This window comes from Sus scrofa, chromosome 9 (assembly GCF_000003025.6).
Source record: "Sus scrofa isolate TJ Tabasco breed Duroc chromosome 9, Sscrofa11.1, whole genome shotgun sequence".
Classification (NCBI taxonomy): Eukaryota; Metazoa; Chordata; class Mammalia; order Artiodactyla; family Suidae; genus Sus; species Sus scrofa.
In genome coordinates, this window is record NC_010451.4 from 42,700,210 (window position 1) to 42,723,613 (window position 23,404).

The 23,404-nt window shown below is 41.9% G+C and overlaps 1 protein-coding gene across 1 annotated transcript in view; it reads right to left on the reverse strand.

Moving 5' to 3' along the window:
* Positions 1 to 23,404, reverse strand: part of CADM1 (cell adhesion molecule 1) — a 340,448-nt gene that overhangs the window by 55,723 nt on the left and 261,321 nt on the right. Inside the window, 4 exon segments of the mRNA XM_021062873.1 lie at positions 1,967 to 2,125; positions 4,173 to 4,310; positions 11,621 to 11,773; positions 13,766 to 13,912. Coding sequence (XP_020918532.1) covers positions 1,967 to 2,125; positions 4,173 to 4,310; positions 11,621 to 11,773; positions 13,766 to 13,912 — 597 coding nt within the window.

The following is a 23,404-nucleotide window of genomic DNA, read 5'->3' on the forward strand; positions in this document are numbered from 1 at the left end:
TTTATAAATTTCCCTAGCTCCTGTTTTGCTCAGGTGGTTTAAACAGGTGATAAAAATCAAAAGGGGATGAATGGTGCCCCCCCCCCCAAGTATCTGCCCACTTCCTCACCTCTGGAACCTGTGACTGTGGTCTTATTTGGAAAAGGGGTCTTCACAGATGTAATTAAGTAAGGATACTGGATTGAGACCACTCTGGTTTACCTGGGTGGGCCCTACATCCAATGACAAGTGTCCTTATAAAAGATACAGAGAAGAGAAGGAGGCCAGGTCAAGACGGGGACAGAGACTGGAGTGATGTGGCCACAAGCCAAGGAACACCTGGAGCACCAGTAGCCAGAAAAGGCAAGGGGAGGAGTCTCTGCCCAGAGCCTCTGGAGGGAGTTGGGTCCCGCTGATGCCTTGATTTCAGACTTTTGTCCTCCAGAACCATGAGCGAATGAATTTGTTGTTTCCTAAGCCAAATTTTAGTTATCTCCCCGGGCAGCCCTAGAAAATTAACATAAGGATGCATAGAGGGTAATGCTTGTCCTTTATCTGAGGCCCAATCACTGCCATCCAAACTCTTTTTTTTTTTTTTTTTTTTTTGTCTTTTTTTAGGGCCGCACCATCAGCATATGGAGGTTCCCAGGTTTGGGGGTCTCATCGGAGCTGCAGCTGCCAGCCTACACCACAGCCATAGCAACACGGGATCCGAGCCATGTCTGCAACATACACCACAGCTCACGGAAAGGCCGGATCTTTAACCACTGAGCGAGGCCAGGGACCGAACCCTCAACTTCATGGTTCCTAGTCGGATTCATTTCCGCTGCGCCACGACAGGAACTCCCCCATCCAAACTCTTAACATTTTCACCACGCACCTTCAGATATCACCTGGAATGTTTCAGAAGCCAAGTTACAAGCCCTTTGATTAAAAAGTGAGAAGCCAGCTGCTCAAGCCACAACCTTGGTGCAAGGCTAATTTTGTCCAGAAAACAGATGTTTTTTCCACAAGGAGGAAAGCCCAGAGGGGGAGATGAGAAAAGCATCTTTAGTCCACAGGGCACAGTGAGGAGACACCTCACTCACCACGATCCAGCTTTTAACGATGAAGCCATTGAGACCCTGGCAATCATCCCAAAGAATTTCACTTTTAAACTCATCACTATAATTTAAGCTAAAATGGAAGAGAACATGCAATTTAAAATAAAATGCCGATGTCTGATGTCCGGTGGGAATAAAACACCTTCTTTAAAAAAAATTCAGCACTTATGCTGGGGTTAATAAAGCCAGGGGGTGGGAATTACCCTAGATTTGGAAGTTGGCATAGAAATGATTACAGTCAATATTCACAAAATTTAATTAATTAAGTCATGCACTAGAGCAGATTGGAATCATTTTAAAGTTTTACATTTGGGTTAAATGTAGTATTTCCAAAATCCTCACTGGCACTCCGTAATATGGCAGTGTTTCAGTAAAATAATCCTTTGATTATTTTTCTTACCAAAACAACAAGATAAAAATTCTGTCTAAATTATATAAAAACATATGTATTCAATAAATGGCTTCTAACATGTTTTTTTAAAACTGCTACTCAATACCCTTAGGATAAAATACTCGGGTGATGCTATGGTTTGAGGATTTGTATCCCCCACCCTCCAAAAAACTTACGTGTCCCCCCAGAACTAATGCCCAATGTAATAGTGTTAGGAGGTGGGACCTTTGGGAGGTGATTAGGCCCTGAGGGTGGTGCCCTCACGAAAGAGGCTCCAGGGAGATCTGCAGCCCCTGCCACCACGTGAGGACACAGCCAGAAGGCGCCGGCCATGAACCAGGAAGAGGGGTCTCCCTGGAACATGACCATGCTAGTGCCTGGACCTTGGACTTCCCAGCCTCCAGAACGTGAGCATGACATTTCTTTGGTTTATAAGCCACCGGCCTGAGATAGTTTTTCAGAGCCATCTGAATGGACTAGGACAGGGACTCACACTGTACTTCCAGATACCGCTGGGTCTGCAGGTTTCCGGTGACAGCTGGGTGCTCCACCTGACAGATCACTGGGACGCCATCGTCCTCCTTGTGCACCTTCAGCATCAGCTGACTGGTCACCGTGTACATGTCTGACCACTCCTCCACCTCCGACTTGCCTGGAGGGACAGGGAAGAGGCCAAGAAACCAGAGCTGAGTGGTTTTCACTCTTTTTTTTTTTTTTTTTTTTTTTTGTAATATCCTCCCCTTTCTCCCCTTGTCCCAACATTGCTATTTTAGCAAACATAATGGAAGCCCCTTGGGAGAAGGGTAATCTGTGGGCAGATAACTGATAAAATGATCCTTTGCTCCTCTTCAGCCTTACAGGATAGTATTTAAGACAAAGTCAACTCCACATATTATATACTATTTTTATTTAAATATAGGCATATGCTTCTTCTATCTTCAAACCTCCCACAAAAAGGCAGCTGAGCGTTGACCCATTTTGACATCTGACTGCTCACGGCATTCGGGAGGAGGAAAGAGAAGAGCCTGTGGCTCGCCCGCCCCCCCGAACCATCTGAACTTAACACATCTACTAGGCTGTCATGTGGTGTAGAAATTCCAGGACGTCATCCAAATCCCTTAAGTAATTCAATCAGGAGTAAAGATATAAACAACCCCCTCTGCCCACCCCAGTCAGCAACAATTAAGAGGGAGAGTAACTAAATGGATTTACATAATTGAAATCGTAATTGAAATGTTTAAACTCGGAAACTTTTGAAAGCACACACACACACAAAATGCAGGGGCAGTGGGGAGAGAAAAGGAAGATATAGGCTGCAGGCCAGAAGGGAGCCACGTCCAAGAACATCCAGAAAAGGAGGGCGGAGGCTTCCGGGTGCGATGAATAGGCCAACGAGGCCCCTTTGCCCAACTCAGCACTGCCTGGGACATGGTGCACCATTAACTTTCTTTTAATGTTTTGTACTTATCGGTACACATTTAATGGCTCAGTTCACTCAGACAGAAAGGCAGAGGGGAAATGAGAAACTCCTTCCTCCCAAAAGCATACCTAGGAAATAGGAGATTACAACAGGGCAAGCTTTTTGAAACTTAAGCCATTATATATAGATTTATCTGGTTCTAGACATAGATTTTTATATCCCCTTTCTAAAAGAACTTCTTTTCTTCCTGGCACTCTTTATTTATTTAACAAGCGCATACTGAGCACCTTGGCCAGGAACAAGCTCTGGGCTTTACAAATATTCACTCATTTCATCTCCAGAAGAATCACACAAGGTGTGTAAATATAAATCTCCCCATTTTAGAGGACACCGAGGCACAAAGCAAGCCTTTCTGCCAAATGACCAGAGGAGTTCAGCCTCTGAGTCCTCTGTCCTGGGCACCACTTGCAAGGCAAGCTTTTGCAAAGAAAAGAATCCGAAGGCTGATAACATGAGGAACTTGGGATCACGGACCAAAAAAAAAGGGTCAAATAGGGGCGAGGCTGTAACTTCAGCCAAGGTTAAGGGGTCAGATATCTCGAGGACACAGGAATCAAATCTGCATTTCCTGGTCCGGAGAGAGAGACAATGGGAACAGGGCTAAAGGCCTGTGCTGCCACCACAAAGTCAGAAACTTTGCAGAAGGACAGGCTGGTGGCATGGGTCACTGATTTATAGATTTCGCAAGAAAGGTGGTGCCTTCAAGTTCACAGTTAAGGTAAATTCTTACTCCTCCCAGCACAAAACAACCAATAGATGTGAGAATGACATGGTATTCACCATGGCCAAGACTGTTACACACTTTTTTCAATGTATAACACAAGAATTTGGGGTCCTGACCCCACACTGGGTCACAGAGTAAACGCAAGGGAACTAAGGGTACAGACATGGCCAGCTTGAGCTCAGGGGACCCCTCAGTGGTTCTGACTGGTCTAGGGAGTTCTCATTTCAGGTCTAGATTTTGCCGAGCCTCTGAGTAAACATCTAGCCACAGACAGCACCATGACCCCTCAGACGACAGAATGAGGGGATGACGGAGAGCAATCGAATGCTATTACGCTTCTTCAGACACATTGAGTAATTAACTATGAACCGTATCTAAATGAGTATTTTTGTTGAGGGGTGTGTTTTCCATTTGTCTTTAACTTCCGAAAAGATATGCTCCTGCTGGGATCAAGGGTGGACCGGCTACCTGGGTACCGAGCAATTTGCATCTCACCTTTGAGCTCCTTGTTCCCTTTGAACCACCTGATGGTCGTGGCTGGCTTGCTGGCCATGGCCGTGCAGTTGACTTCAATCTCCTCGCCTTCCACCGCAGTGTCTTTCTGGATATCGATCATCAGGTTACGTGGTGGGACTACAAATTAAACACGGGGACTTTAAAAATACAGCATCTATTTGTGGGCATATTCTTCTACTCATTAGAAACGAGACCATTGCAATCAAACAAGAAGATAAATAATAGACATTCCTGATGGAGAATTTAAGACAAACTGCCACAGGAGGGAAGAAAGAAGAATTATAAAGTCATCATCAAATCGATTCATGCAAAATCATTTCAATACGAATTTCTCTCCTAAATTTACCTGATGAAATGACCGGCTGCCACTCCTAAGTTTTCAGTGACCAAATTACAACAATATAGATGCTAATTAGTTATCAGTCATTAGAAGATTGACCAAAAGTAGACATAAAAGTATGAGGATAAGCACACGTGTTTGAAATTGTCCTCCTTATCTGGAAGTTTCTGAAAGGAATATTTTCCCTGAACTCAACCCCTGGATTTCAATCTTCATATGAACAATTCCAAAGTCAACCAACAAAGATCAAAAACATGGACTCCCAGGAGTTCCTGTCACGGAGCAGTGGTTAACGAATCGACTAGGAACCATGAGGTTGCAGGTTGGATCCCTGGCCTGGCTCAGTGGGTTAAGGATCTGGCATTGCCATGAGCTGTGGTTTGGTCGCAGACGGGGGTTGGATCTGGCATTGCTGTGGCTCTGGCGTAGGCCGGCGGCTACAGTTCGGATTCGACCCCTAGCCTGGGAACCTCCATATGCCACGGGAGCGGCCCTAGAAAAGGCAAAAAGACAAAACAAAAAGAACAAAAAAAACCCCATGGAATCCCATAGGAGAAATAGTCACCTTAAATATATACCAAAAAAACTATGCCTCAGAGCCAGTTCCATTCACTTAAAACTATTCATAGAGCTGCAGAATATGATCTTGACCTTCGATGGGTGCCATAGTAATAAAAATCATTTCACTATAAAGATGCAGTCATATAGGAAATGCCTGTTAATTGCAATGACTTTCCATATTCTGAATTCCAAAGCTCCAAATTGTGGACAACCGAAGGTAAAAAAGAATATTAAGTGTTGGTAAACAGATTTCTACTTCAGAGTTAAAGCCACCCTTCTCTAAGCATATTAAACATATATGTAATAAAATGGTTAGAATAAAATATTTGTGGGCTAAAATGCTGACTATCAATCAAAAAAGTACGTAGGATGATGGTGGTGGTGAAGAAAGCATGTTACCTTTTATGAAACTGAGGTGACAGTAAAACTTCATATAAGGTATGATCTTACCCTGGAGATTGAGCTTCCTGAAATAAAAATCAGTAAGAATACTGAATTCAGTAGACTGAAATCTAAGAATATGTGTCCTGACCACCATGAATAAGCAAAGATGCTTCCAGGACTTATGATTAATAAGTTTCTCAACTCAGAAGAGAAACAAGAAATTAAATATGTAGAAACATGCCATCCCGATGATCAAGTTGAATAATAAATCTCTGATACTGCTTCAATAAATTATGGGATTAAACCATGTATTTGGGATTTCCAATGGTTTTATTCCAGAGTGAAAATTCTGCTCACAGGAAGACTTTTACACTGAATTGAAGTAGTTGAAAATTCCTCTAAAGAATGATGGAATAGGAGAAGGAAAATGATTTGTTGTCTATGTTTCTCAGCAAGACAGCGGGGGTGGGGAATGTGACTATTCGAGCAAAAAAAGCAGGCCTCGTCTTTGTTTCCTGTGTGCCAGGAAACCAACCCAGTTCTCCACTGAATGAGTTACTAAAGCGAAACGGCCCCAATGAGCAGCTAACATGGCAAAGAGCTACTCTAGTTTACATTTCAGGAGAAAATAAGCATAAAGAGAGACAGTCTAACATCCAATTTGGAGCTGCACACCTGCCAGCATTTCAAGAGACAGAAAGGCAGGGACAGAAGTAAATGGGCTGACTTGGGCTATTTCCTAAGGCAGTTTATCCTTCCTAGATGACTATCAGGTCGGTTATAGATTTTCATCACAGGTACGTAGGTAGCTGATAGGAGTATATAGAGAGACTACATTTGAGGGCCAACAAATACTACTAAATTCTGAGTGTAGTGTAATGGGAATATTGAAAAAATGTAAATGTTAGAGGAAAAGACTGTTCAAGCCTAGAGAAAGTCAGGTGGTGGTGAGCGAGCGGTGAGGAAGAGGGCAAGAGGCTTAGATAAAAAGGCAACAATTAAGGAGGAAAAGAGCTAGGAATGTCCTCCCAGCAAATGTGGGAAGGAAGGCCAAACAATATTAATTCTTTTTGAGGTCTAGGCAGAAATAAAAATAGAGCGATGAAAATCATTTCTGATGTTGACACAAGCAATAATTCTCAGTGAGACATGTAACTGAGCTATGTAATTGATGGGTTACTACTCAATTTAAGGAAACTCGGATTGAGTCTGGGACACTCATGGAAGATGACTCTCTTCAGGTGAAACAAACAAGGCAAACAGCTCTCTTCCTTGGAAAACACTACAGGATGGATGGACTCCGCCGGACTCCACTGTGCATGGAGGACACTGGGAGAAGCACCTTGATGGAATTTTGCTGATGGCAACAGATCCAGGAGTTGTTAAAAGGTTCCAGCAAACATGAACTGCCAAGACTTGATGGCATTAAGGCTCAGAACAGTCTTTGTTAGATACGTGTTTCTGTGTGTGCCTGGGTATCTTTCCTTTATCCTGTCCTTTTTTGCATTGAGCCTGAAGACACCAGAGAGCCCTCTCTCTCCTCTCCACAGGCTCCTGATAACCTCTACTAGCAATTCACCTTCGGTGGATTTGGATTTCTTAGCAGAGGAAGTACTTACTCTTCCCATCAGATGGTCATAAGTGTGATGGCATGTTCTTTCTACAATTAGACATTATCAACAATGTCTGCTGGTTCAAGTAGGGAAATGGCAAGGGGCAGGTATAAAGTGGGTTAGAGGAAAGTCTACCAACGTCTCATAGATTTCGTTTGGGAGCTGAGAGTGTGACTGGCAGCAAATAGGTCCTTACCTGGGTTACCTGTTGTTCCATATCATCCATGCCAATAACTCTTCTACTGCAGCATACATACACCACAGTTCCCTAACCCTTCCTAGTGAGTCCGTATCAGTGCTAGCCCCTCCTGAAGAGCTTATGTAACCTTTAACCTGACAGCTAAGGTAAACATCTGGAAACTATGGAGTTCCCGCTGTGGCAGCTAGGTTAAGAATCTGACTGCAGAGTGGCTGAGATGGCTGCAGAGGCTGAGATTCTACCCCCAGCCTGGCGCAGTGGGTTCAAGGATCCAGTTTTGCTGCAGCTGCAGCTTGGATTCAATCCCTGGCCCGGGATTCCATATGGCGAGGGTGCAGCCATTTAAAAAAAAAAAAAAAAAAAAGTGTTGGAAAACATGACCAGTGTAGAAAATAAAGAACTCGTTTTTTTTTGCTGAGAAAAAGCACCTTGAGAAATAACTGAATGATTCTTTTCCAAGTCCATAAACAGTTTTCTCAAGATTGTAACCAGGCTTTCTGATCTTTACTAAGTTTAGAGGAAGAAAGAGACAAGTATAGTAGGAGGTGTTTGGTTTACAAATATAAAATAAAATCCACTAATGTGAGTCATAACGGTTCGTTGATATCAGCTATAAAGTTGACGTCTCTCAGATTGTTTTTTAAAGCCAGAAAGCTTTGGAAAATACAAATGAGGATATAAGTCAATCTGTCTGGAAAAAAAAAGGGGTTGGACAAGAAAATCTTCAAGTTCATTTTGGTCTATTCATTCTTCTCTGTTTTCCCTTTAACTTCATAATATCTTCTTGAATACGAAAGAGGTTAGTAAAGTATAAAAATCCATTTATAAGAAAAATGAATTAAAACTCCTACTAACCAGAGAATACACGTATACATGGTCCACTAAACAGACACAGTTAGTAAAAACTGCCTGCAGCCATTAATGAAAATAATCAAAGATGTATCTAAGGAGGTGTGTAGGGATGGAAAAAGAGTCACAAAGAGGGAAATACTAGATAATAGCAAAGAAATGTAAGGTTCTTCTTAGCTAACCTCAAATCTATAAGAGTGCTAATTATAAACATTCCACCTACAACACTAAAATAACCCCAGCAATATCAAGATGAGTCACATTAATTACAACAAAAGAAGAGCCTTAAAGCTGATCAGTAGGGAGACTCTCACTCTAAGACCCTGTAAAATAATTAGGTTCTCCGGTTCCTGGAATCTTAAGAGTGAACACTAATCTTCGAAGGACAGGGCTGTAATAATATTAGCTACTATTATCAGTAACTATATTAATCTTAAAGCAGTGTATTCTCTCTCCCGTTCATCTCCTCTCATGAACAGTAGGATAAAGAGAGTCCCACACTGAGATCTGGAGAAAGAAACAAACTCACCACAACTGGAAGGAGGGAATGAATACCCTGAAAGGCACCCACATGCATGCAAAACATCATAGGAGAGTTTTCAGATTTACATGGATAAACTAATAAACATCACGGTAACTAACAAATACCCATCTCCGTGTCTTATAATGATGCTGAAATTTTTGCTGAATGCTTCAAACAACTAATAAAGACACATGCAGCAAGATGAGCATCTTCAACCTATCAAGAAGTTTGACAGCTGTGTGAGTATATATGGGGTCCTTTTCAGAGAACTACAGATAGAAACGAAGACGGTGCTAATAGATCATTCTTCATTCATTATAATATCTGAAAACTCCAAACCTTAGGAGGAAGGTTTAGAATATATGAGTATCAGTGGAAATTGTCAGATTTTGGAATATGAAAGACTCAAACACTGATGACAACAATTTTACTCCGTCAAGGAATCTAGAATAAATTCAATGAAGGGAATATTAAATGAGTGCATGATACCTGCAAAAAGAGCATCTACTAGTATTACTTTCAAGTATATTTAAGTTAATGTTTCTATACAATCCAAGCAAGGAACCTATTACTTCTAGAATAATCAGACCTCCAAATGGATCACAGGCATAATGACTGTCAGAAGTCCACTGCTGGGTGTAATGTCAAACTGGCCCCGTGTGGTGGGTCTCAGAACAAATGTACCAAGTGCTGAAAACTGACAGGCAGGAACTGCTTCCTTAAGGCCAGATATACTCCTGAAGACAAAAGATGTGCCCCTTCTGGGAGAAAATCTTGAAAGAGTGGCACTCAGGATTTTATTGAAAACAACCTAAACTAGAAGACCCAGAGGTTATGAGACAGAAGAGTTGTGTTTTTTTGTTTGTTTTTTTTTTTTTTTTTTTTTTTTTTTGACACACCCATGGCATATGGAAGTTCCCAGGCCAGGATCAAATCTGAGTTGCAGCCACAGCTTATGCCACAAGAGCTGCAATGACTGAAGGTTAGCCCACTGCACTGGGCTAGGGATTGAACACACACCTCAGCAGCGACCTGAGTCACTGTAGAAACAACACCAGATGCTTAACCCCCTGTGCCAAAGCAGGAACTCCTTTTAGTCTACGACTCTTGATTCTAACCGTGTGATTCGTAACCTGGGCAGGATGGCTAACTGCTACTATTATCATCTCTTTCTTTAAAATAAAGATATTCATGCTTAAAGGTACATGTAGTGAAACATTCTGAAAATTCAAAATGTAGTAAGTATACACCATCCAACTGCTGACGCTTTTGTGGACATGCCATAAGCAATGGTGGGTCAAATGCGAAGATGGCCCATCTGAAGTTTACGCAGCCAATGACTTACTCCAACAAGCAAACAGTATTACCAAAGACTCCTAAAGAAAGCTTTTGGTCCATCTGCCAAATATGAAAATAGTCATCCTAGCAAAACCTCCACACTTACTATTTCTGCAGGTCTAACATGGATGAAAGCTACAATTAGAGATAAACACGTACGCATCATCAAATTCAGACCACAGCAGAAGCAGTACAGCCAGACATGAAACACGACTCTTTTTTTTTTTTTTTTTTTGCTTTTTAGGGCCACACCCGTGGCATATGGAGGTTCCCAAGCTAGGGGTCCAATCAGAACTGTAGCCACCGGCCTACACCACAGCCACAGCAACTTGGGATCCGAGCCGTGTCTTTGACCTACACCACAGCTTATGGCGATGCCGGATCCTTACCCCACTGAGCAAGGCCAGGGATCAAACCCGTGTCCTCATGGGTGCCAGTGGGGTTTATTAACCGCTGAGCCACGACGGGAATCCAGAAAGATGACTTTTTAAAATAGTATTCCTCTTATCAATGACATATATGTAAGCATTTGGGATGTGTTTTAGTTTAATGAATTAAAAAAAATTCTCTCTTACAGCTGTGTTTAAATAAAGTAATGAGGCAGCAGCTCAATGCGTACAACCATAAATACATATATGTTCACACACACCAAGCAAAAATGTCCTTCATATTTATCTTTCCCCTTTCATCTTCATATCATTACACTGAAAAGCTGCAGTCTGCCGCCTCAAATAGACTTTGGTTCATCATCTTCTGCAAGGTGTAAATCAGAGATCTTGCCTCATGCTAGAGTGTGTGTCCTTGAAAACTCAGTTTCAAAAATCCAAATTGGCTGGAGTTATGCACTGGAGTATATGTTTGTCTTAAAGGTGACCGATTTGGACCACCTCTGTCACAGGAAAATCTGCTGACTCTATCAAAATATATACATGGACCCCTGGCAACCCCTGGATCTTGTTGAAAGTCACAATCTACGATCTGGGCATCCCCCAGAGGTGTTACCCAGCAGCCTGTCCACAGTCCTGGTTTAATATCAGCTTTCTTTCCTAGGAGCTCTTAATTCTTTTACGTCCAATAGTTGCAATTTGTGGCAAAGTATGTGTTCATGGGGTATGATTTTTACAGCATAATCTTGAGTATGAGCAATAAACAAGGCAATAAGTAAAGCCGAAGCAAAGGAGATCAACAATATTAAACGAGATATAACTCAGAAGGAAAAATCATTAAGCGGATTTCATAACAGAGCCCTGCCATGGGCTGCAGATGTGGTAGCCTGTCTCCCCCTCTCCCTCACAGAAGGAAAAAAAAAAAAATCCTGGTAGTTAGCAGCAATGACATTGCATGTGGTGTATGATTCATTTGAGGGTTCTAAATTCTCTTGATCTTTGCTTCTGAAGCTTGAGGGTTGAAACCCAAGAGCAGGTGGAATCTATAAAGACTGCTGATTGCCATTCCTTAGAGTCTTTGGTAAAATAGGCTATTTTTAAAATTCAGCAAGATGGGCGGTGATTCTTCCTACAACAGTCAAATTTACCATTAACCTTTTCCTTGCTACTGGAACCATCTGGCCGCAAGAGCCATCCCACTTGTTTCCCCGGACAAGCCCCATGCATTCCTTACCCAGGACTGTGATTGTGGTGTAACTTTCCTGGGGAGGGTCAGTGTAGAGCTGGCAAAAGTATCTTCCTTCGTCAGAAATTGAGACATTCGTCAATGACACTTTGAGTTCACTGCTCGAAAAATTTAGCAGCTGGAACCTGCTGTCCTTCAAAGCTGTGAAACAAAACGCAGAGGGAGTGATTGTGAGAAAGATGACTGAAGGTCTGTTTGCCTTGAGGGGGAGGAAAAAGCCAGGTGACTAGAAAGGTGGCTACAGGGTAGACACAGTGAGTAAGTCTTTCTGCACCTGGTGGGTGTTTCTTTGCAGTTCTTGAATTCCTATTAAGGGCTTCTGCAATAACTGCTGGTAGACAAATACCCCTGCCCCAAAAGGAAACTGCCTCCCACCACACACACCATCCCAGCGTCAGTTTTGAACACTTTTCATACACTGTTGCAGATCTTCTGTCAGAGACAGGCAGAATGAAAACAGGAGGAAAGGCCAAGCTCTGAGTCCCCTCTGGGCACTGAAATTTCAGAACATACAGGCCTTTAAACTGTTCCTTTTTTCTTTTTTTTTTTTTTTAATGCCTTTTTGTCTTTTTTTTTAGGACTGCACCTGCAGCATATGGAGGTTCCCAGAGTAGGGGTCCAATTGGGGCCGTAGCCGCTGGCCTATACCACAGGCACAGCAACGAGGGATCCAAGCCACATCTGTGACCTACACCACAGCTCACAGCAACACCAGATCCTCAACCCACTGGGTGAGGCCAGGGATTGAATCCAAGTCCTCAAGGATGCCAGTCAGGTTCCTTAACCACTGAGCCACAATGGGAAATCCCTAAACTGTCTTAAAGGAGTCCCCCCTGTGGCACCATGGGATTGGTGGCATCTCTGGAGAGCTGGGACACAGGTTGGATCCCTCATCCGTCACAGTGGGTTAAAGACCTGGCACTGTTGCAGCTGCTGCAGCTCCGATCGGATCCCTGGCCTGGGAACTCCATATGGTGCAGGGCAGCCAAAAAAGAAAGGAAAAAAAAAAGTTGCTCTACAAATCTGAGGCCTTAAAAGAAATAGAAGTACTAATAGTACAAGAGAAAATAAAAAATCATTATTAGTAATTTCAAAAGCAGAATGAAAATCATTAAAACAAATTTTACAGCAAAACAATTCAATTTAACTTGGCTGCATTTGAGCTGGAGCTGCCAAAAGTCCACGGCCTGGGGCCTACAGAGGTCTTAGGCCTGTCCGGCCATTGTCTGACTACTGTCAGCTTCGTGATGTGAAAAAAATTAGGCATCAAGTAGGAAGTCACACGAGTCATCACAGATGTATGTGGGTTTTTTACTGGTTTCTAATATTCACTCTTGAAGACCTTATATTAATTTGGCAAAGGCTAGATGGGAATATACTAATGAGAAAAATTCCCTCTAAGAAAGAGAGGCTGGCTTCTCTCCTTTCACCCTCCTCTGCCCTCTTACATACATATACCTTGGGTTTATCAACTCCTTCCACAGGTCGTGAATGTTCTGAGGCACTGGGGACACCCAGCAGACAGGAACGGACATACCGGACGCCCGCTCTGCTCAGACACTAATGCTCTCCAATAGCAATTTTTCGAAAGACCTGATTTTTGCTCTTGCCAAGCCTTGGCACCCACTTAAACCATTTCTATGATATGCAATTTTTTTGATTATTGGCTTTTGTGATCTTACATTTGGAAGGATTTCAGCATATGGACAGCTCCATCTATCACAGGCTATGATGATGGGAGATTTGGTTTTGTCTTTATAGGCACAGATTGCCTTGGAAACTTCAATCTTCAAACCAAACAGATTACCTTTGAGAATGCTATATTTTCCTTGCTTTACCCTATTTGAGTTGTTTGTGTCAGCTAAGTATTTGGGACTCAATTGCAATTCACCTTGAATTACTACAATCAATTCCTATTGCAAAGTAAGGCTGCCTTACTTTTAAAAAGGACCATTCAAGGTTTCTATTAAGTAGGAAGATTATGATTGCATGTCTCTTCTTCCCTCTGAAGAACTGATTAAACTTTAAGCATCTAACATTAACTTTTAAAAAAGGAGGCCTTGGCTATCTCTTTTTCAAGACAACATGTAGGGAAAAAAGTTACCAACTAAAGCTACAGAGATGGAAACTTACGCCGGAAGTCCCTGAAATAAATGGTCTGCCGGTTGGGATTCAGTAGCTGAATAACAGAGTCGTCACTCTTGTTGACTTGGCAGCTGATGGTTGCAACTTCGCCCTCGATCACTGTCACGTCTTTAGTAAACAAATTCTGTCCATCACCTTAAAAAAGGGAGAAAAAAATTTCCATCAATTAAAATTTGGTTAAGAGCAGCCATTAAAACGAGAAACAAGAAACGTATTAGAAAACAGGCACCAGCAGTGACCGCTGGTGAGGTCTGCACGCTGTTCTCCAGAGTCCACAAAACGAGTGTGTTCATCTGAGAGAGATCTTGGGCAAAATACCTAAGCCTGGAATCAAGGTGCTCTCAAAAGTTGTGATGCCCACGTTCCATCCTCCAGTGTTTACTGGCCGAGTGGGATGCTGGAGAGGTGGGGGAAGGTAGGTCAGAGTCCTGGCAGTCATGGCCGTGAGGAACTGCAGCTCTCATCTCACAGACGGAGCAGGGAAATAATTTACAGTCAGCCCTCCTTATCCACGGGCTCTATACCCAGATTCAACCAACCACAGATAGAAAATACTTCAAAAAAAATGCCAGAAAGTTCCCAAAAGCAAAACTTGGATTTGCACATGCCAACAATTATATACCTAGCATTTACATCGTATTTACAACTATTTACATAACATTTACATTGTGTTAGGTATTATAAGTCACCTAGAAATGGCTTTTTCTTTTTTTTCCTTTTTAGGGCGGTGGCATATGGAGGCTCCCAGGCTAGGGGTCAAATCGGATGGAGCTGCCGATGCTGGCCTACGCCAGAGCCACAGCAACACAGGATCCGATCTGAGTCTGCAACCTACACTGCAGCTTGCGGCAGCACCAGATCCTTGACCCACTGAGCAAGGCCAGGGATCAAACTCGCATCCTCATGGACTAGTTGAGTTCTTAACCTGCTGAGCCACAACAGGAACTCCTACAGTATGCATTTTTTAGAAGGGACTTGAGTATCCTCAGATTTTGGTGTCCACAGAGGTCCTGGAACCAGTCTCCTGTGGATACCAAGGAATGACTGTATCAACCTCCGCTTGCATGCCCTTGAACTATCCGATCCATACCCAAGAGGCCATTTGATAGAAGTTGTAGGAGGGCTCATTAAAAAATCTCACCTTGTTAGTGGATGTTGAGATTTCCAGTGTATGGGCAGTTCAGTTATTTACGGTGTAGGGAGGGGCACCTACCTGACTTTGCAATCTCAATAAACTCCTGAGAGTTTCTAACAGTTCAGTTTGTTACTCTGCTCTCAGAAACTACACCTTTGTGACTCACCCAAAGCCCCAGGTAATCCTGAACCACGCCCCTTCTGTAGACTACTGCCTTCCAGCCATTTAGAAAATCTCTTACAGAACCTGTCCAAAAGTCTAGGCTTTCAGATCCACTGATATCTGGATTATCTGCAGATCTGCTCTAGTGGGTTGCTTCTAAGATATGTGACGTCACGGCCCCTAACAAATGTCCTAAATGATCCACAGCACGAGTAAGAGGAGAGGAGAATTCAACTTAAAAGCAAAAGAGGAAGCTACTGTTGAATGTCTAATTCTGCACCTACCATAGCAGGAGATGTAGAAGTGTATGACATTGACTTAGCCTCTAAGAAGCTGCAATGTTGGTGAAAACAGATCCCTAGCCCCCATTTATGGAATAAAAAAAGTATAGTATAGGCAAGAGATATGATGAGAGTCAGTCAGGAAGGGGAAAGAGATTGCTTTTTAGCTGTAGGATCTCAGGTCAACTATTCAAAGTCCCTGAGCCAGGGTCTCATCTGCAAAATGGGGACAGTAACAAAACGTGATCTCACAGAGCCTCTGGGAGGATTAAAGAAGATAATAAATGTAAGGCATTTAGCCCTGTGCCCAGCTTCTCATAAAACTGAATCATGGTGGCTGCTATCATCACCACCATCTCTTCTCTGGATGTCAAACCCAAACTAAGCAACTCTAGTACGTGTCGGGAACAGTGCGGATTCAAGAATGAAGAAAGCTCTGCGTCCCTGCTCTCAAGGAGTTCTCTGCATAATTACAGATCAACTCAGTGTGGCTTATTCACTCTCTAAAAAAAACTTCGTCACACTAGGAAACAAAGGTCAAAGATAAATACTACTCTAAAAAAAAAAAATGAGACAGCATAAATAGAGATGCAATTAGGGTAAATGGAGGATTTCCACCTGCTATCATATTTCTGCTGAAGGATCCTTTTTTGGCAGGACACCGTGGGGAAGCGTGAGAAGGGGAGTCTAGGATGGCTTTAAGCCAAATCCACCCAGAAATAGACCAGCCTCTGGTAGGATTAGAAAGGAGGAAACTAGAGGGATAAGGAAAAAAATTATTAGAGCCACAGATAAACAAAAATTCTTGATGCTTGAGAAGCAAACCAAAATGAAACCCAACCTTGAGACCTGCAATCCAGGGAATTAACCTGGGTGTAAGAACGAGGGCCACAGGGCTCGTCATGAGCAAAAGGGTAAATCTTCCCTGGCTGATCCAGCAGTGAAAGCTTAGCAGGCTGAGCAGTGTCAGAGAATAACAACAAAGAGGAAGAGTGATCAGAGGAAACGAAGGGATGCTTATTTTTTCCTCAGTGGATTACGGTGACAAACACAGAATTCGGAACCCAGCTGGAGGGAGCAGTTTATTCCCAGATCTGAGAATAGAACAAGGAAAAGGGAATTCCTGCCAATCAAGCCAGCTTTTCAAGGTGGTTTTGCCAGCCCTGGTGAAAGTCTGTACGGAAAGGACAATACCCTATTTCTGCAGGGCAACCCAATCTCGTAAGAAAATTAAGGAAAAATTAAACTGCATGATTCAAATGCTATATAGCATCTCAAGCCATGGGACTTGCCTTGAGGAGATCAGAATACCAAACTGTTCCACTGGATTGTGGAGGAGAGTTCTTCTAGCTAAAGGAAGTTTATTAGCCACACAAATAAGAATCTTCAGCTGATAAAGGGAGTGCATGGAAACACTACCCAGGGAAAGGCCTTAATCCCTTTGGCCATACAGATCCTGGCTACCATCTTGCAGCTATGGGGACTTAGAGTCAGCTGCAATTCAATTAGGCACTAAGAGAACAGTTTCCGTGAAAATAACTATCCACTCTAATTTTAGTCTTTACCCAGAATCTTAGCATATTCTGTCTATATTCCTATTAAGGCTACAAAACATTTGCAAAGGAGATGCGAGCAGAGGTGTTGACCATGACTTTGCAATTAAGCAAGAAAGGTATAATAATTTTGTATTAAGCAAGAAAGGTGATAAAACAGAACCAGAGGGTTTTTTTTTTTTTTTTTTTTTGGTGCTGTTGTTTGTTCGTTTCTTACAAATTCTAAGCATTCTTATTTATTATGTATAATTAATATAAGACCAGATCACTTTAATGGGTCATCACTGAATAAATCACTCAGGTGAAATTTTTGCCATCTGCGGATTTTTACCATTGCTGTGCTCTGGCACATAATATGCTCTGCAAACCCACCGTGGTTTCATCATCACTGTCCTATTATTTTTTGAAATTGCTAAGGCCCACCTAAAATCCAGCATCTTGGAAAAATTCCTAGTTATGTTAACATGGCTACAATGCTAATGCTAAAAAAAATTATAAGTGCTGAAAGATATCAAAGTGGCTTGGCTGATGGTGGTGGCCCAAGAATGTCACTCTAAAAAATTACCAATAAATTAAGGGTCAGCTGGACAGCAGTTGTATTAAACAGAGCCCCATACTTCGAGCGTCCTAAGATGGCTGCAATGGAATAATAATGACCTATTTATTTGAGGCAAAGGGAGTGAATGACAGTGATGAAAATGTGATATGTGTGTCAGTACTCTTAACTGCCTGAAGCCTTTATATAAAAATAATTTCTGCTCACATCCTCAAATATTTCTTCCAAACAGAAGGGTGCACTGTGACTCGATAAATTTCCCCTTGAAATAGATATCATGACAATTAGGTTGTTACAAACACAATTTGATGTGTAGCAGAAGGGTACAAACAGGCAACTTTGGTGCCTTTCTTAAATAATCTGTTTTAAAAACCCTTCCGAGTTTCTAAAACTCAATTAGCAGATAGACTGTCAAGGCAGAAATAGCACATGTTCTGGGCAAAAGAAATCAAGTAGGTACAATATACCGTAGCATTAAATAAGGCTGTTAGCGGCAGGGTAATTTATTTTAAGGGTGGAACAATGTCTGACACGTATAGACATCTTGGACTGCTAATTGGTAGATGTGGGTGAGCTTTAGAAGACAGAATCAAGCTGGGTTTTAATTTATACCAGTACCTGTACTCCCTATAACTTCCCTATTTTCCCTACAAAATCTAAAAATAAAACTCAGGCGTTGGAGAGACCCATTCACTCACAAGCAAGTCTTCCATAGTACGCTAGAAGTTGCCCACACATGTATTACAAGGAAGAAAAAAGCATATTGTCTTTAAAAAAAAGAAAAAAGGTAAAATTTATTTTGATGATCAGTTAAGACCCTTTCAGCTCAGCTGGTTAGGGCTGGAGTGGGGGGTGGGGCTGCCACAGGTTTACAAAACCCCCATTAATTCAACCATCAATTGGCTTCACTCGTGGATTCTTTCCTGAAACCTCATTTTGTTAGAAATGCTATGCAGATGGCAATACTCAGAACGTTAGCATGGACTGGAATGTATCTGACCAACAGCATAATTGCCTGAAGGGGCTGATGGGGCAAACCTTGAAGCAAGAAGCTGAAATGGGTAATGACCTTCCCACACACAGGGGACGCGGGGAAGGGAACATGTGTTTAGAACACATGTTTACTCGGCACAAGGCGCTGGGCTGGCTGGTTGCTTTGCCTGCTCTTCCTTCCCAAACTCCTGGAGTTTTCCATATCCCCACTTTAAAGATGAAGGACCTGAGACACAAAGACATGGAAATAAGCTGCCGAATGTCATTCAGCTAAGCGGCAGAGCTGGTGTTTGAACCCCATTCTGTCAGCTTGTCCAGCCCATACAGTTTGTCCTTTTTAACCAGCCAACATCAGGACTGGGTTGCCAAGGTTCTACTGGCACTGCCTTGGAAAATTCGCTTGGTTTTAAAGAAGGTGATTTCCCTATGAGCAACTTCGGATTTTTTTTTTTTTTAATGTCCATAATTTATCCAGAGCACAATTACACACTTCAAGATGAGAGAGAGACTGTCCTGAATGCAAAACACCTTGTTTACCCCCGCTTCCTTCTTCTAGCGCTCAGCACACTCTGCCCCTGGAGAGCGCCTTTATTACCAGCGCATGGCCCGACGTTGCCGGCCAGCACCAAGAGCTCGCGCCCCCGCTGCCTGGCTGTTAATAAAGCAAGCACTTCATCTACACCGGAGGAGTCTCTCCCATCAAGTCTATAATAAAAGGGCAAGTCACAGCTAGAACGGGATTCAGTTTATACTATGGCAACTATGTAAACTCTTTACTGACTCCACCAATGACTCTGAACTGGGAAGATAGTTTGCCCAGAGAAAGAGCAAATAAAGTCCCCTGACCTACACTTTCAGTGGCAAAATCATATTAGGGAAACCATTTTTTTTTTAATCCTCTGCCGTGTGGAAGACTGAATCTCACATTCGAGCAGCCCAGTCAGGTTGTCCAACCGGGCAAAGGGCAAACCAAAAACACAAGCTGTCCGAAAAGCAGAAAGAAACCTCAAAACAACCAAACATCCTGCCCAAGATCAGTGTCATTAATTTTAAAAAGCCACCGTAGTCCTCAAAATTTTACACTAATGAAGGCTTAGGCTCATTCATTCTTTCCCTCCAAGAGGTATCTAAATTCAGACTTTCCAAAGAGTCAAAAAACTTGCACGCATTTGAAACCCTCGTTTCCTGTTGGTATGGGAGCCCTGTATCTTAAAGCTTCACGTGGCTTTTCACCCATTCTCATTTCTGCTGGATCCCACTTTCACAACCACGTCAGTGACATGCCTAACTTGAAAGAGAAAAACCCCTCCCCTCTACCCCAATACAACCATTGCCAATAGAGGCACTGCAATTTCTGAGAGCTAGCACTAGAATTGAGTACATTTCAGGAAAAGAAAAGAAAAAAAAATTAAGATTCTGTTGAAACCCAGAGGGAAAAATCTTTCTAACTGTATATGTTCTCTCAAGTCAATGTAAACACAGTGCTCACTACAAATCATTAACAAAACCATTAAGATTTGATTTCTATCTAAGCAATTATTGTCAGCATATTTCGTACATTTCCTTTAAAAGACTCAATCCTATCTTTCAATTCATTAAACTGTTCCTTGCATTTACAGAGTTTTATATCAAATCAGAAACCTATTTGAATTAATAAGAATTACAGTAAAAGGAATTTGAAAATAAATTATTTGAAGTTCAAGCCACAAAAGGTCTGGATGAAAGAATTTAGTCTCCTTTAAATATTATAGGAGCGTTTTCAGTCACCCAATGTGCAGATGAGAGGCGGTGAGAACCAGTGTCGAAAGACATGGGTCCAATGACTGACCCTGGATTAAGGTTAAGGGTGAACTCTCTTCAGTATAAATACAATTCTTTATTTCAAAGAGAGGTGATCCTTCAACCTTTGTGAATACTTGCATGTTTATTTAAAATCAAAAGCATTCAATCTGTCTGCTGTTTACAAAGCTACTCTTAACCTTCTGGACCTTCATCCGGCTTTGCTATTCCAAACAGTAAAGTTGACTTTGTTGATTGTCTGTTCCAAGGACTGTCTACTCAATGGTCAAAATAATTAGGAATGAGAACCATACTGTGCATATGTTTACAGTTAAAATAATCTAAACTAACTCAACAAACCACCGAGTGGGCGGCAGTATGTGACATGGACCAAAACCTTTCCTTTGTGTCACCTGCTGCTTCATATGATCCCGATCGAATCAAAGGTCAACAGAACTAAAAGGAACCTCCAGATCAACTCTCGTTTTCGAGGGCGAAGACACAGAGGCCCAGGGAGGAGATGGATCACATGGCAAGTGTGAGGCCCAGCAAGAGTAGAGGCCACATCTCCTAATGGCTCATCAAGACAGTTCTATTCTTGGCTATTTCTAGCCAACACATAATATTTACTGATTTGCTTCTAATTACCAAAGCAATATATGCTGGAGGTTTGTTCATTTATTTACTAAGAGCTTTGTTGAGGGTGGTCTTCCTAACTCTTTACCCTACGGCACAGAGATGGTCAGCCTCTCATAAGAATCTCCTGTAATATAATTACTATTGTGTCACTTGAGCTCATGGAGGGAAAGGAATATCAAATTTAATCTAATCTCCTTTTATAATCAGTAAAAGGTGAGGCAAATTTTTGAACAGCAAGTCAGAGTAATCTTCCCTCAGTGCTGGGTTTTTTTTTCAATTAAAATTGTTGATTTCCCCTGAATACAAAACAAAAAAAATATCATCTGACACACCATTAAGCTATTCATGAATATTCTGTATACACATTCTTGTTTAGTTGACTAATGGCAAATTAACGTTCTCTATTTTAGCTTAAACACATACTATAGGTATGTTTGATTAGCATTGAATTCCAAAAGCTGATTACTATGCATGCTTTGATTATGTAATTACATAATAGAGTATAATGGCTCCTTTGGAGTCATTATGATCTATATGGCAAATATGTTTCAGTTTTGCTATAGTTTAAATACACGTTGAGATGACAGCTCATAACAAGGCTCCACTTTGCAGTCATATCAGTTAAATGGGCATTTCCCCATTCATCCCAACATCTCCTTGACACCAATTAAGGCCTATTGTGTCAAGCTGCATACACTTTTGAGAAATTCCCTTTGTTTTCTTGGCATTCAAAAACGGACATTAATTTTAAAAGCTGTATTAAGCAAAAGGCCTGGTTTAAAAAAAAAAAAAAAAGGCTGAAATTCCATCCTTCATCCACCCTTTGAAAGGTCTGCAAGGAATCGCATCTAGTTCATTAATCACTGTTCAGACAACCACAAGGGGGTTAAAGATGGAATTTCACCTTTAACTCCAAATTGCACACAAAGGAGGGACAGCCACGAATATTGATGCATGGAGTGGTGGCTCGCCACCCGACCAACTCACACAAAGACCCAGGTCTGCAAATTTCATGCCTTGCAGTATCCATCTTAGAAGGGGGCAGCTCTAAAATAGCATGGCCAGATTTTGCCTTCTCAGTTCCCAAACCCAGGTTTTGATGGGTCTAAGGCCAACAACATCTACCTAGTGAATAGATTTTGATCAATCCACCATCAACTTACAAATTGGAAAGTGGTCAGGATTTAAAAGAGAACAAAAGCTATTGTAAAGAACAATGTCAAGGAGTTCCCTTGTGGTGCAGGAGGTTAAGGATCTGGCATTGTCACTGCTGTGGCTCAGGTCGCTGCTGTAACACAGGTTCGGTCCCTGGCCGGGGAACTTCTGCATGCCTTGGGTGTGGCCAAAAATAAATAAATACATACATACATACATAAAAATACAGAACAGTGTCAAGATTCTTTTGTTCCCACAAAATCCTTTAATCATGTGCTATTTCATTTGCAAGAAGAGCTGTTTCTGCTTTTCTCTTCCAAGAGAATGAGCCCTTATACCATGTCAAACCAAAGGTGATCTGAGTCTTAACTTTAAAGCATCAAGCTGTTTTTCCCTGTGGGTCCACTGGCTTTCAGCATTAAGGCTAAAGAACTGAGGTCAAACACAGTCCAACTGGTATTTACATATAGGATGAGAATCTCCTTTGTGAAAGAAAACATTGATTAGATGTGTGAAAACTCTCTTCAAGGAAGACGGTGACAAAAGAAAGTAGTTACAGCATCTGTGTCTACGCTATTTCAATTTTAACCATCACATTAGGCGCCTTCCTCTTAAAAGAACCTGAGCTCAATAGGACTTTTTAATCAGAGCCCACAGCACTAACGGGGCCAAGCAATTATGATGCTTATGATCTGAGCTGCCTGATCCCATAAAGTGCAGAGGTGCAATGCCCTCTATAGAATGTTTGTGGGGAGTGATACCCAGCCACTATGCATGAAGATCTGAATGAACTTTTCCATTAAAATCCACTTATCAAAGAAGCAAAGGGCAATAAAAGTAAGAGGAATATAAGAATAAACCAAAAAAAGATAATAATAATCACTGAATCCTTTTGTTCCTTACACTGAAATGTGAAAACCCCAGACTTTTTTTCTCCTCTCCTTCCTTTTCAGAGCTGGACATGTTTCTTGCCCTTTTCGTTCATCAAAAAGATAGTATCTTTTTTTTGGAGAGAGCCTCACCCTGAAGAAACACTCCCTCCAGTGAACCGGTTTTATGGAAAAAATAGAGCCCCCAAAGTTGTCATTGTTTTATTTGCTTGAGAGATGGCATTGAAATCACCTTGTGGAAGAGTCATTTTAAGCCTGCTAAACCTGCTTAGAGGCTCTTGGGAGAAAGGGAGCTCTTAAAAAAATACTAATTAAAAAATAACCACAGGAATTCCCTGGTGGTCTAGTGGGTTAAGAATCTGGCGTTGCTGCTGTGGCTGGGGTTGCTGCTATGGGGCAGGTCCTACTGGCCTCAGAACTTCATGCCATGGGTGCAGCCAAAAAAAACAAAAAAACAAAAAAAAAACAAAACCATAAAACAACA